Below are 15,171 nucleotides of genomic sequence, written 5' to 3'. Positions count from 1 at the left end.
TGTACCCTACACACGGCTCCTTTCTGTGTAGCACTGTGGCAGGGAGGCATGGGGCAAAGGAAAATGAGCAGAGGATGGGATTAGCCCTTGGGGCTAATTGTTGTGCACCTTGGATGTGGCGCTGGTGTTGTGTTGGTGACCCATCAAACCTCAGCCCTGCCTTTTTCTGGCTTCCCTGGGTTAAAGTGAGCTGAGCGAAGCCACAAGCCCCAGTGGCTGTGGTGTGCTGGTGAGTGCTTCTGCTAACGGGACGTTCAGTGTGAGGGACTGCTGCGGGACGTGGGGGGCACAGGGCTGGGCTGTAACCCCCCTGTGGCAGCAGAGGGGCTGGGCTGAGGCGACTCCGCCCGCAACCAAAATGGTGGCCGCGCCCTCGCTCAAGATGGCGGCCGCTCCTCCTCCTCCTCCTCCTCCTCCTCCTCCTGTTCCCGCCCCCGCGCTGCCGGAAGCTGCCTCAGCGGCGGCTCCGTGAGGGCGGCAGCGGGCGGCGGGGCGCGGCGGCAGCTCCCGGCCCGGCCGCTGCCTGCAGGTGCGGGGCGGCGGGGGGCTGAGGAGGGCCGGGGGCGGTGAGCGGTGAGGAGGGACCCGGGGGAGCTGCGGGGGGTGAGCGGGGGAGGCCGGGCTGCCCGCGGGGCTCGGCTGTGGGGGCGATGCTCGGAGGCCTCGTCCCGCCGGCCTCAGGGCGCTGCCAGCGCCTGGGAGCTCCTGGAGGAGCCTTTGGGGCCCGTCTGGCCTCGTCTCCTTCTCACCTGTGGCTGAGCCCCGCGGCTTTCCCGGAGGTTGCACAGAAGGAGCACGGTGACAAGAGGCACGTCCAGCCCTGAGGGTAGCGGGGACGGAGCCACAGGGAGCTCAGGGGTGGGTTTTAGGTGGGTCAGAGCGCACAAGCGCGATTTACGAATAAAACTCGGGCTGTAGCAGGCGTTTTACGCCCAGCTGGTGCAATCTGGAGGGTGAAGCTCTGCTCCATCAGTTAAAGCTGTAATGCTTTCAGGTTCCCTATCTAACGCGTTCCGGCTGCTGGCATGTCACAGGGCAGCGGCTGTCAGAGATGGGTACGTGAGGTGTGAGCATCTCCTGTAACTCTGTGAAACCAGCCTCCTGCCCAGAGAGCACTCTTGTCACCGGGGGAGGAAGTAACACCCTCGGTCTATCAAGAAAGTCCTGTTCTATTTCTTGCTAGCACCCTTTGACTAGTGCCTTATCGAGTCAGTGTATTTTATGTTTAATGAAAACATTAGATCCTGACATGTTTAAATATAGCACACTTCTTTTGTTTTCTTTGGTTGTGGGAATTATTAGGATAACTAATTCTTGACCAAAACAGTGAAAATAAACTGGGAAACCGCAGCAGAAAAACTTTTCAAAATACACTCGGCCCTGCTAAGGTTGGAGCTCCTGGGAAGGCTGATCGCAAGGCTGTGGCAGAAGCTCTGCAGGAACAGCTCCGACAGCGAGCTGACAGACTCCTGCGTTGTTGCCCTCCTGGAGGCCCGGGTCATGGCTGGAAACAACCACCCCAAAGCAATTCTGCAGTTTCAAAAATATGCTTGGGGCGAGCAATGTTTTTCCCACTTTTCCTGAAATCTTGTTTTGCGCTCATTATTGAAGATCATTTGCCAACCCGTGTGCGCAGAGCGGTTGTCAGGATCTCAGCTGTAGCCTTTGATCAGCAGCCTGGTTGCGGAGCACGTGCTCTGTCAGTGTTTTCCAAAAGAGCCTCTGCAATCAGCGTGTTTGTTTTACCAGCTCTGTGTGCAAGGAAGCGGCACAGAAATCTGTCAGCCTCTTCCTCACAGAGGCAGTGGGAAGGAGGAAGGGCTGGCGGGCAGACGGAGCATTGCAGATGGAAGGAAGGCGGTCAGAGGGAAGCTTGGTGCAGATCAACACTGGTTGATCTGAACCTGCTTGTGGACACTCTGATGATGGGGAGTGTGTTTTTGTCCTTAACCCGAAGGAGGGGGTGCTGACGGGATGAGGTTCTTCATGGCTGTCTCATGCTTTACAGAAAATGCTCCGAAAGTGAACTGGAAAGTGCCTGCCAGAGCTGAGTCCGCCTGAAAAAAAAACCTGCCTTCACCCACGGGCCTGTTTGTCATTGAGAGGGAAACTCTCCAACGGCCAAACGCCGCGAGGGATGGGCTCGGAGAACAGCGCTTTAAAGAGCTACGCGCTGGAAGAGCCGCCCTTCACGCTGCCAACCGGACACACCATCTACCCAGCCGTGCTGCAAGATGGCAAGCTGGCTTCTGTCTTCGTGTACAAGCAGGAGAACGAAGATACAGTTCATAAAGCTGCCAAGGTACTGGAGCGAGTGTGGCTGGAGGGAGGGAGTCGTTCCTGCGTGTTCCAGGAGGGGTGGGATTGGTCACTGAGGGTTGGATTCTTGGGGGTAAGGGAAGGAGAAGCGCTCAGAGCTGCCCCTGCCAGAGCTTTCCAAGTCAGAGGTTTTCTAAGCCAGACCTTACTTACAGTACCACATTTGTTCTTCCGTGTAAGACTTTGTTTCTAGATGTATTATGGAATATTTTGCAGTGAGCGTACTGAGGGTTTGGTGAGGAGCAGGGGTGGGCTGTCTCAACTCAAGCAGAAAATGTGGCTAAAGCTGTACGGCCGACCTCTGCAGCTTGGATGAGGTCTAACGGATGTCTTTGTTTCTGGAAGCACCTGAAAACCTTGCGCCACCCTTGCCTTCTGCGCTTCCTTTCCTGTACTGTGGAAGCCAATGGGATCCACCTGGTTACTGAACGCGTGAAGCCTTTAGAGATGGTCCTGGAGTCGCTCTCTTCTGCAGAAATCTGCGCAGGGATCTACGACGTGTTGCTGGCACTCATTTTCCTCCATGACAGGGTAAGTGCCAGCAGCAGCCGTCGGGCTTTGGTGGGAGCCGGGTGGCACGTGCCAGGGGAACGTCCTCACTGGGCTTGCCTGGGTGACTGGCTCATGCCTGGTTCCTCACAGACAGACCCACACCACGTGTTTTTTTTAGGCTGAAACTGCTGAAGTCGTTGCCTGCTTTTTAGAAAGAAGGGCAGTTCAAAACGGTGTGGTTCTAGGGCGTAAAGCTCACGAGCTGAGACCTGCTTGCAGTGCTTTGTACTTAATGAAATGGATTGCTCGGTTTGTGCCTTGACTTACAGCTGTTGCCACGGGTCAGCGATTGGTGTCGTTGCTCCTCCTGGACAAACATTGTGTGTTTGTCCAGGGCTGAATCTCAATTCCAGCTCTGACTGTAGCTTTCGAGCTTTGTGTTCACGGTTGGAGGTTTTCTCTGGACTTACACTTGCATTGCAGGGGCTGTGACAGAATTTTGTCTGCTCTAAAACCCCAGCCATTCTGCACGATATCTGCTAGTCACCTACAAAATCCCGAAGGATTTGTAGAATCGTGTGCTTTTTGGCAGCTTTTCCTCAGTTCCTCGTGGCACCTCATTAGCACTGATTAAGATTTTACATCTGTTATCCTCTTTTTATTTTTTTTTTTCAGGGAAACCTAACGCATAACAATGTCTGTTTATCATCTGTGTTTGTAAGCGAGGATGGGCACTGGAAACTGGGAGGAATGGAAACAGTCTGCAACTTCAACGAAGCCACCCCAGAGGTAGGAGCCCTGCAAAGCGTCCCTTGGGTGCAGGGAGAGGGCTCACCTCCAGCTCTCACCTGAGCTTTTGCTTTAGGGACGCTTCCTATAAACAACAGCATCTACAGAAACTGAAACTAATTCCCCATCGGGCAGAAAGCAGCCACTTTTCTAAGGGAGGCAGCTGGCTGGAGGGTAGATTAAGACTGGAGACAGGGAGAAATCTTTGCTCCTCTGGACTGATTAAAAACCAAAACCCAAAACTTTAGTGTGCAGCCTGAAGATCCTAAGTTAAAATAAATCAATACAAAAATAACGTAAACGACCCTAGTTTTTGCTGCTGGCATCTTCATTGCTTGTTGCTGGTCTTGGCGGAAAAAGTGGTTTGATTGCTGCTGCGTGCTGTGCAGAGTCATTGCTGCAGCCTGGCACCGTGCAGCAGCACTAGATTGCCTTTTCTCCCAGAGGATCCACAAATCCTTCACAAACCGCGCGGAGTGTCCCGGGCATGTATCACCTTTCAGAAGGGATTGTGCGTGGTGGTGCACAACGATGCAAAGAGCGCAGCAGTAAAATCCGCCTGGTGAAGGACATTAAATCCTTGCCCTGCCCAGATGGATCATGCAGGGATGACAGGACCTAAGACCTAATGGGATGAGTTGGCTGTGATGCCCTGGAGTTGCTTTCTGCCAGCCTGCTGCTTCCCACCTGCTGCTTCGTGCTTCCCTGTGGGCAGAGCAAAGCGTGGCCTGCCCTGGGCGCCAGCTGAAGGGCAGAGGATGGCCTCTGGCCACAGGTTCAGTCCTGGCCCGCAGGAGGGGCTCGTTCCTGCTGCATGGCCCAGCCGAGCCACAGGCGCAGCTCATGTCTCCCTTTTCCCCTTGCAGTTCCTCTGCCACGTCAAGTCGGTCCGAGACCAGTCGTGCATCCCGTGCGAGGAGATGGTGGGTACCGCAACTTCCCAGCGGAGCTTGGAGCTGGTGTCACATTCAGAAAATCGTTTCGTTTTCATTCACACATTCTGTTCCCTTGCGTCTGAATGGGAGGAAGTGGCTATTGGATAATAGCTGGGGTTTATTCTGTTCCTTTTTTCCTTCCCTTTCCCTCCTGTCCTTGGTCTGGGTATGGGGCTGGGTACAGAGAAGTGAAATCGTGAATGAGGAGTGATGAAATAGCAGGCTCTTGGAATGTTTTTTTTCAGTCACTTTGCATTGCAGCTTTAATGCTTTTAAATTGCTAATGCTTTGCGAAAGTAAGAGTAGTTGCTGAGATTGCCAAGTTCGCTGTGGTCTCACAGTTGCGTAGCTCTCACACAGCTTTTTTTCTCCACTTGAAGTCATCTTACATCTATGGAATATCCTCTAACCTGCTTATCCTAAAGGAGCTCTCTCTGATTAACCCCTGTTTCCATAGAAATGCTGAAAGTTGTTGACTTGTAATTGCCGTGTGTATTCATGGGGGAGTTGTTGCATCGTGACGTGGTTGCTCCTTTGGGTTGTAAATTCCCTGGTAGATGTGTGGCTTTTGTTGTTGTTTGTTTATTTTTGCACTTGCCTTTTTTTTTTTTTTTAATTATTATTATTTTGCCATAATGCTCTATTTGTAGGGTACTTGGTGGAGCTTTGTTGATATAAAAAGAATTGGAGAGTATATACGGGGGAGGGCACAGAGAGCTGTGGCAACTACCAAGTATTTCATAAAATCCTGCTTTGCTGATCTTGTTCTTTTTTTTTTTTTTTTTCTTTTTTTTTTTTTTTCTTTTTTTTTTTTTTCCCCAGTCTGCAGATTTCAAAATTCTGCCCAGCAGCTATGGGCATGCAAGGGACGCCTACGCATTTGGAACAATGGTTGAAAGTCTTCTGACAGTCCTAAACGATCAGGGTGAGGATTGACACGTTTGTTTGCTGTGTACAGACCTGTCTGGCTTTTTCCTTGCTTGTGTCACCAAAGGCATTTGCTTGCTGGAGCTGACACATGCGCCACAGGTGTAGTGTCCATCACTGTTCTTCGTGTTTGCCAGGTTAAAATCCAGACCTCAGCGCCTCCTGTTTCCCCATCTCACTGCATTTGAATGTGGGCAGGTGTGGCTGGAGCACATGCAAAAGCCCCTGCAACACGAGCACTCCCAAATCTGCTCTGCAGCGGAGATTTGCATGGTTTTGCCCCAGCAGCCACTGGAGCAAGGGTTAGGGACACAGCTGAGTGGGGGCTGCTGCCTACTAGCAGAGAAAGAACAAAAAGCTTTTCAGAGGATGGTAACACTCCTTGATGCCCTGATAGCCACGCAGCTTAGGGAGAGAGGTGGAAATGTTCTCTTCTCTTCCTTTTGGAGCAGCTATGAGCAATTTTACTATCAAACAGAGCTTCTAAAAGTAAGTTTTCAAGAGGGGTGGAGGACCCCTGAACATAGTTTGCCCAGTGGTGAGAGAGAAATCTAATTGTAGGTGCTCTGGCTTTCAGTTTCAGCAGATATTCTCTCCAGCTTTCAGCAAACCTTGCACTGTACGCTGCTGAATCCGGATCCCAAGTGTCGTCCGCCGCTGTCCAGCCTGTTGTCCCACGAGTTCTTCAGGTAAGGAAAGAAATTCCTCGCCTCTCTTGGTACGTCTTGGTAGTGCTTATTGCTGTGTTGCAAGTGTGCAACACCTGCGTTTTGTGACGGTGTTACTTATCTGATGGGAAGCGTGGCCTGGATCGCTGCCTCTTACAGGGCCCTTTGACAGAGACTCCCTAAATTACGAAGGCATTATCAGCCTTCCACGTGTTGCTCTGAGTCAGCACCGGGGACAGAAGTCTGTCCCCTTGCCACATGCAGCCAGTTGGATTGCCCCAAGCTCAGGGAGGCAGTGGGAAGATAAAATTATTAGAGGTACAACTTGAGCTAAGTGCGCTCAGAGATAATCCAGGCAGCTGTCTGCTGTCACCGAGGTGCTGTCTGGGTGGTGGCGTTAGCGTGAGGTGGCATTTCCTTCTGCTTCTTGCCCTGGGAGGGTGCTGAGAGGCAGCTGGTGCCCCGTGAATTTGCTGACTTCAGAGCGTGGTGCTGTGCAGGTGCAGCTGTTGGGTAACTGGTCAGACTGCCACGCCGACATTCCTGGTCCACCAGCTTTTGAGTTGTATTCCCCTTTCTGCTTTTGTCTGCTGAAAGGACAGGGATCTGCAGGCTCTTAGTGGTGGGTGGTGTAAGCATCAACAGGCCTGACGACCTCCTTTTTTTGTTCTTAGGAATGATTTTCTGGAAGTTGTGAACTTTCTGAAGACCTTAACAGTAAAATCTGAGGAGGAAAAAACTGAATTTTTCAAGTAAGTGAAGGAACTGTAACCTGGAAGCTTCTTATCTGAGAAATGCTTCTGTCAGATTAGGGTGCGTGCTGTGGCTAAGCAGGCATCATTTGAGAAGCACATTGATCTGCCATAGTGCTGTGGTAGGGGAGGCAGCGTGGTGTCACAGCTTTGTCTGCACAATCTGGAGACCAGCCTGTCCTCCGGCTCCTCGCTGGAGCTGTCCGAGGATCCTGCTGTGTTACACAAAGGCTATCTGCTTACCCGGTTTCAGAATATAAAATATCAGAGAACTTCTTTCAGTGTGGTAGAAGAAAAGAATTTTTCCCTCACACCATTCTTGGAAGTAGCTTTATTTTGGATTTGACTTTGTAAACAGTGAAATCTAGCACCAGATGCCTTGAGGCTGAAAATTGCTTTCATTTAGGCAGATCTTGTAAACTGTTAATGAGAGTTTTCAAGACATGTTGGGGGAATTAATCTTTGGTCCCAGCCTTCTCTGGGCAAAGCTGTTGTCTGTAATGAATGTTGAAGCTGCAGAAGTGCAGCATCTGCAGAAAACCCTATTGTCACGGTCCCCAAGAGTTCTCTAGAAGTTTCCATGTAGTCATGGCATTATCTGGGCCTGAAAAGGGGAGAAGTTGAGTTTTTCTTTCTTCTTCTATTTGTTATTGTTCTATACTTCTAACACCAGTTTGATTTTACTTGTTTGGGACTCAGTGAAAAAAGAAGAGAAAGGAGATCTTAGCAGGAGCATGCAGAACCGTTGCCACCATCTCTGTAGCAGCAGTGTTTGCTGAAGGAGGGAACAAATGCTTTGTTAAAAGACACAGCAGTACTGCCCCTTAACAGGTGCAGGTGCTTTCACAGCAGGGGGAATATTGATCTCAATCTCTCCAAACCCAGAGAAAAACAGCTACTGATATTTAAAAATGAAAATTCTACAAGAGCAGTTGCACAAAATCACTCGTGTGACTTAAATAAACCCAAGCCACGCTCTGCTGGCCACCTCTAGGATGCAGTAGGTGAATGTGGTTTCAAAGTGGGGTTCCCTTTTTGCAAGGGAAACTTCCCTTATGTGGTAGGCAAGATTGCCTGTACTCGAGCAGTAGAAAAATGATTGTGATGCACTGGTTTGTGGGGTGAGGGAACAAGTCTCTTCTGCAGTTTTAACGCTGTAGTGCCTCACGTGAGCTGCCAGCACTGAGATGTGGGCGCTGTGACACAGCAGAGGGGACAGCTGCTGAGTGTGGAGAAGCCTTCATGTGCCAGCTGCATTTGCAGCTGTGCTTCTGGATGCGTTTTTGACAGGCTGTGTGATCTGGGCATGGAGTTTTACAGGATGTGTCTCTGGATGTTTCCTTACTCGCTCATGGTTTATCTTATTGCCTGAAAGTCTCAGTCAGGAGCAGAGCCGCGTCCTCCTAGCTTAGTGTACGCACACGGTGAGAAGCTGTGAGGGGACTTGGTCTCTAAGGAGACATGGCAGACCCAAAAAAGAAGGGTAGACGATATTAAGGGAAACAGTCATAAATGCATGGGAGGCTGCCTTGATACTAATTGCTCTCTCCCGGAACACAGATTCCTGCTGGACAGGGTGGCTGGCTTGTCAGAGGAGCTGATAGCATCACGACTGGTGCCTCTTCTACTCAACCAGCTTGTGTTTGCAGAACCTGTAGCTGTCAAGAGTTTTCTTCCTCATCTGCTGGGTCCAAAGAAAGGTGACCTTTAAATATTTCCTTCAGAAATATCACCAACAAGTTTGGAATGAATTCAGAGTGGTCACTCCATTGAATCAAGGAAATAGCTTTGTTTGTTTAAGCAGAACAAACACTGTAAAGTAAAGAATTGGAGAGAAGAGAGTTATGTGGGCTTCCCCATTTCAAGTACTTCCGTTGCTCTGCTGATGGTGGGAGAGAATTAGAAATTGCCTGGGCTCTTTCCTGTGTTTAAATCTCACACCACATGCCCACCCCAGGCTCTCTGTGTCTCACTGCACATCCCTCTTCTCCCTTTCCCCCTACCCCTTCTTGCCCTCTTTATTTCTGTCACTGCAGTCGATCTCCTGTAAGGGTGCTCAGGCCCTTCTGCCCTCTCTAAGGGGGAGCGTTCAGGACGCCTTGCTGGGTCTCCAGCTGCCTCTGTCCCTGCTGCTTGCTTCCCCTCTCAGAGTTTTTCCTAGATAACTAGGGGTCTGTGAGCCAAGCAGTGCAGCTCGTGCCTGTCTGACATGACGTATTTGGAGCCGTTGCTGTAAGGCCATGGATAATGGCACGGCTGCCTCTCCTCTCTCCCATCTCCTCTGACATCCTCGGCAGCTGACAGAGTCAGACCTGGCAGTGGGGTGACGCCGTGGGTCTCAGCTGTGACAGTCTCTCATTGAATAGCTTTTGGGAAGCTGCCTCTGGTTTGCAAAGCAGCCTTTCCCCATCTCCACCTCTCTTCCCCCAGAGCAAACTGGAGAAAGCCAGACCAGCTGCCTCCTGTCGCCAGCCTTGTTCCAGACTCACGTGATTCCTGTGCTGCTGAAGCTATTTGAGGTTCACGAGGAACACGTTCGAATGGTGTTGCTGTCTCACATTCATGCCTATGCAGAACTATTCTCTCGGGAAGAGTTGAAAAACATCATATTGCCACAGGTTAAGGACAGGAAAATAATACATGGCGTATATCCAACAATATGGGGTTTTTACTGTTTGGGTTGACTCTTAGCTCACAACTAAGCACTCAGTGCTGGCAAAAAACAGTTTTCAACCTCCTTTTTATGCAAGCCCCAACCCTTACACCCCACCCTGATCTGGAATACCGTCTTTGTTAAACCTGGTGCCCTCTGTCACACACCCCTTGTGCTGCTACCTGTCGGCCTTGACTGGCAGCCTCACAACAAGAGACAAGACTAAGCTCACCGAGCACTAGGATAGGCCACCCTCTTTAGCTTGTAACACAAAGTGGAAGGCTGATTTTCTGGTATGGAGTAATGTCTAGAATCTACTAAGCTGTGGGAGATTTTAGCAATGAGATGTGCTGCAACTGTGTAGAGAAAAAAGTGAAAAAGCAGAATTTTCTGTTCTTGGTGCAGGTATTGCTGGGCCTTCGAGATACTAGTGACTCCATCGTGGCAATAACTCTGCACAGCTTAGCAGTTCTCGTCTCCCTCCTTGGGCCTGAAGTAGTTGTAGGTGGTGAAAGAACGAAGATTTTCAAAAGCTCTGCACCGAGTTTCATGAAAACTGCTGATCTCTCCCCAGAAGGTAAATGATACGGTCTCAAGTGCTCTCATGATTCTTGCATGTTGTGTCCAAGCAGCTTAGGCAGAATTTTTTTTTATCGATTACTCTTTCATTTGAAGAAAAGTTAATTTGCAGCTAAACTTTAATTCTAAATTAGGTGCTGAATGTTTGCAGATGCAGAATTGGTAACATAAAACATTATCTGAAAGTAGTTTAAATACAGGAAATACATGGAAAAATCTTCATTTAAGAAGCTCTGTGTGCAAAAGAGATTATATTCAGTTGTGTTTATCTTTGGTAGAAGAACTACACTGCCCTTCGGTAGGACTTATGTACTTACAGCTAGGTAGTTATTTAATATTCCCTCATGTCCTTCATGTTTTTTAAAAACGGTAAATCTCATCCTCTTCCCCCCAATTTCTATTTGTAGATTGGAAAAGGAATACGAACTTCCCTATTTTCTCAGCTCTCTGGAGGCTTTTCAGCTAATCCAAATGAAGAAAATAGTCCCTGCGCCTGCTAGATAACTTGGAGCCAAGTGTACTCAGGGAAAGCTTTTCTGGATATAGGAATGCTTATAACGGGAGGGAAGGATCAGCAATGCTCGACTTTAGACACAAAGTATAGATACCAAAGTGCATGATAGCGATCAATCTAAGCATGTTTTTGTCCTGATAATGTGTGTACTGACAACTACCACCCTTCATTAAAATCTGTGGATGGTTCATTGCATTAGTTTTCTTTATTTTAGTAGAATGTAGTAAATGAAAACCTTCAGCTTGCATGTCAAGAACTGATTTATCTTTCAGAGTATATTTAAAATTAAACCTGATTTAACTCCTGATGGAGGAGGGAAAAGCAAAACAAAACAAAACAACTCTGTCCTCAACAGGGAGTGAAAACCTACAAAAAGCAGTACTAGATGCTGAATACATGAGGCTTAATGAGATGTTTGCTCAAGCCCCTAAAAGGCTGTACCCTGTATCGAGGGGTCGTGTTGTGTGTACCCCAGGCCCCGTGTCCCTGGCTGGTGACCCCTCGCTTGGGCAGACACAGCTGTCGTGGGGAGGCAGAGGCAGCAGCAGCCCAAGCCGCGGCGTTTCAACCCTGACTGGGCTGCAGGGGTGGGAGCAGGGACACAACCAAGCCAGTGCCGGTGAATCTTTGCTGTTGGTGACAATATGCTGCAGCTCCCTGAAAAGAGCTGTAGAAGACGCTTGCCAAGCTGTCATGCCCAGGGGAACAAACCCGCCCTGTGCAGCTTCCGAGTGCACTTCAGAGTACCTAGGGTATGATACAAGAGAGGCCATCGTACAGCCTTTGGGGTAGAGGGTGAGCTGCTTTGCTCGTGTCCAAGCATAAATCAGAAGTTTGTGTGGTGGCAGGGCTTTGCTTATGCTTCAGCTTGTTGTGACTGTCACTGCTGTACTTTTGTAAGAGGCAGATCCTCAGATCCGTGTTGCCATGCGTCCAAATGGATCCAGCCAGGTGGCAGACAGCATTTTCAAGCATCTGTGCAGATCATAATGTTTGTTCAGTGTGCGTTTCTTGAAACAACATAGCAGCAAAAACTGACCGCTTACAGTTGCCTAAAGTTTGTTCTGGCAAGAGCTGCAGGCTGTAGGAACAGAGGAGTATTATATACAGATCAGGGGTGCAGCTGTTGCATTGCAATGCCAGTCTTCATTTGGCATTGCTTGTCTCCAGTGAACAAGATTCTAATGCTGCAGGCAGTTTCAACCAAGACAGAACACATCTGACGGACTTGGTGGCCTTTCTTTTCTTCTGTCCCTGCAGACTCGCCCAGTCATGTCGGAAGCAATCGGAGAAATCAAACCTCTCGGCCCTTGAAGAACAATTCTAGCTTGCTCCCCATCTCTGGAAATGCACCTGTCAAGAAGCATTCTGTGCAACAAGACAATCCACTGGCTTTAAAGACAGGTAAACCTTTGTCCTAGCTGTTCCTGCCTAGAAATCAAGTGTCCTACAAATGAGGGGTTGCTTGAAAAATGTTAATTTTCACCATGTGCTGATCTGAAAGAGATTCAGTGAACCATAGGAGGTAACAGTGAAGAAACACAAGCATGAACTTGGGAGTTCCTAGGGAATAGTATTTGGGAGTCTTGATGTGTTTATTTATCAACACACTGCTGGCTGGCCAGCCTTGAGAGTGTTTCTTTACCATGAGTTCTCTGCTGTGTTTTTTTATCCCTCCACAGCTTGGCAGATACCCCGCAGCAGCCTGTTGCCTCTGATCATTTGGAGGTCAGCTCATTCTGTGACCTCAGAAGCTGGCTCAGTTTACTTTCACAACCTTTTGTCAGGCTTCTAATGGCCTCTTCTCTATCACCTAATGCCTCTCAGCTGTCAGCCTTTATTGCCCCAGTGCTCTGAGATTGATACCCCACCTTTGCAAACAGGAAGCTGGCTGTGCTTCTTTGAGAGGAGCTTAGCTCTGGAACATCTTTCCAATCACCACTGCTTTCTGAGCTGGCAGCTGGTTCATCTCCATGCCAGGTGCTACTGGTGATGTCAGCTTGGTCTCCACTTTTGCCCTTCTGAAACGAGTATGTTAACACCTTTATCTTCCACAGGTGAGCAAGGCACTCAGCTGCCCCTGAACGGGGTTCCTGGAAGCATTAATGTGCTAGGGAGCAGCAGGAGCTCTTTGACTACCTCCGAAAAGCCAGCAGAGGAGTGGCCGGACTGGAGCGAGCCAGAGGAGACGGACACTGAGAAAACTGTGAACATCCAAATTCAGCCCCGAGAGCCGCAGGGCAGGGCGGGACCTTATTTTGCTGAACGTGATGTGGACGAGAAGCCTTGGGATGACTTTGAGCCCAGCAGCCCTCGTACTGAACTGTCCTCAGGAAACTGCCTCACTGTGACGCAAGCTGATGCAGCTGAAATGCAGAGGCCTCCACCAGGTACTCATCAGCTGAGCAAAGAATTCAAAAGCCTCAAAGTGAGCCCCCCCACAAAGTCCTGCCCTGGGAATAGCTGGAATAGCGACCGCCAGGAACAACTGGGGAAAACTATGCTGCCAAAAACGACCTTTCAGGAAAGGTTGAAGTCTTCACTGGAGCCTGGCCTAGGAGAAGAATTCACAATTAAAGTGAAGAGGAAACCAGTGCAGGACCCTGAGCTGGACTGGTTTGCTGACATGACCCCAGACATTAAACCTTCTTCAGCTGTCTTGATTTTACCTGAAGTGAGGACAGAAGCAGCTGTTCCCAGTCACCCTGGTGCAGTATCCAGCAGAGAAGGTGCCTCCCAGAATGCGCTGTTTTCCTCCAAATTTGCAGCAGCTGACATTATTGAGGTAAGAGGCTATAGGCAGTGGGGTTAAATGAATGCATGTTGGAGAGGATCCCAGAGCACGTGCAGGCTCTGTAATCAGAGGGCAGATAGCCTGAGAAGTGCCATGGCTGTACGGTTGAGGTTTTACCTGTGAATACGGGATGCTGAGTTCTGAGTGATGCATCTTATTGGGCACCAGGTCATTCCATGGGCTGCTACTCCGGCAGCAATGTTGAATTCTACCTCTGGTTTTTAGTTTGTGCTGCTATATCCTGCATGCTAAGACCCTAAAGTAATGTAGGGAGAGTCTTGGTTGGTCAGATGGGAGGCAAAACAAGGCTGGATAGTGTCTGCTGAACAGACATGCCTCTAAGCCCAAAGAAAAAAAAATGGCTTTCAATCACAGAGGATGCTCAGGACTTTGCTCCTGGCTCTTCTAGAAAAACCTAGTGGGAGTGTAAGTAAAGGACCAGGAAACAAGAACCGCTGGGTTACACAATGAAGCTTTTTGGATACCTTGTTCTCAGGAGGAATAGCTGAGACATTTTTCCATTTCAGAGAACCATGAGGGTTATAAGTAGCTCCATCTGCCCCCATCTCTGAGACTCCAGAGACTGCTTTTGTTTGTTGGGGGAGGGGAAGCACTCCTACCTGATCATTTAAGTCTGTTAGGGACCAGGTGTTGATTGCAAGTTGTTCTGCTAATTGCACCTCAGGAGAGCTACCACAGGGGTAGCAGGTAGCATGGGGAGAGGAGCCTTGGATCTAAGCTAAGGTTGTTTACAACACTTGAATATGGCACACTTGATTTTTAAATGCACTGGTGTGATATTGGCCTCATTTTTCTGCTTAGTGTAGTGCAGTTGGAGCAGCAGAATTGCTGTCAGGGGGCTGGTGACACCAAGGAGCATTGGGCAGGACAGCAGCTGTTTCCTAAGGGGAGGGGAAAGAAGTCACCTGTATTATAGCATACTTTTTGTAATGGAAAGTGGATGTGATAGAAACAATGCTTGCTTTAATTTGGGGAAGGAAGGGTAACAAAGTCTGCTAGTTTGTTTTTTGTCTTTGGTTTTGCAGTTTATGAGGGGCTTTCTCCTATTACAGCTTTCTGTGTAAGCCCAGGTGCTAAAGGAGGCTGCCTTTCTCTTGAGGCATTCAGGATGTCTTGCTCTGCCCCCACAAGCCCCACAGGGTAGGGCCTGGCTCTTGTGGCTGCGTTAAGTACAGCAGTACCACACGCACACCTTAACGCTGGTAATTTTACATGATTCCAGGCTGAAGCTGCAGGCTGGGGTGAAGAAGAGGAGTTGAACTGGGAAGATGATTCTAACTGGTAACGGGACTGAAAGAGACAAAGGCAAGTTATGGTGTGGTGGATTCTGTAAGAGAAGTCGCTGCTTCCACACTCTAATGGATAAGTACCTCAGCGCTGCTTTTGGGAGAAGGCAGGCACTTGCTGCAGCAGCCAGCAGGATCCTGGGGGGCCTGACCCCTTGCACTGGATGCTCCTTTCCAGTCTGTGCCAAAAACTGCAGGGGTGAGGCCTGCACTCAAGCAATATGCCCAGCTGTGGTGCGTGCCACTGCTACTGGAAAGAGGGACAGCACGACAGGTGTGTTGGTGCTGGTGGACTACTGGAGGCCGAGTGATGTAAGTGATTGTTCCAGAACTCAACCCTGCTCTGAAAAACTGATGACAATAAAAAAAAGTTACCCTGAGTTACTTGGTTAACGTGCCTTTTTTTTTTTTTTTCCCCAGAAAGCAAGCCCTTAGAACTGGC

At 49.3% G+C, this 15,171-nt stretch overlaps 1 protein-coding gene across 1 annotated transcript; it reads left to right on the top strand.

The window, feature by feature from the left end:
* The first annotated feature begins 506 nt into the window (after window positions 1-506).
* On the top strand, window positions 507-15,109 carry SCYL3 (SCY1 like pseudokinase 3). Its single transcript, XM_032192575.1, has 14 exons — window positions 507-529; window positions 2,009-2,302; window positions 2,665-2,850; window positions 3,487-3,600; window positions 4,467-4,523; window positions 5,358-5,460; window positions 6,040-6,151; window positions 6,805-6,882; window positions 8,443-8,582; window positions 9,313-9,500; window positions 9,941-10,112; window positions 11,889-12,032; window positions 12,686-13,413; window positions 14,666-15,109. Exons 2-14 carry the CDS (start codon window positions 2,138-2,140, stop codon window positions 14,726-14,728), a joined length of 2,250 nt encoding a protein of 749 aa, XP_032048466.1. The 5' UTR covers window positions 507-529; window positions 2,009-2,137; the 3' UTR covers window positions 14,729-15,109.
* The last annotated feature ends 62 nt before the right edge of the window (window positions 15,110-15,171 follow it).

This window comes from Aythya fuligula, chromosome 8 (assembly GCF_009819795.1).
Source record: "Aythya fuligula isolate bAytFul2 chromosome 8, bAytFul2.pri, whole genome shotgun sequence".
NCBI classification, from domain to species: Eukaryota; Metazoa; Chordata; class Aves; order Anseriformes; family Anatidae; genus Aythya; species Aythya fuligula.
This window is presented reverse-complemented; position numbering and strand designations above follow the sequence as displayed.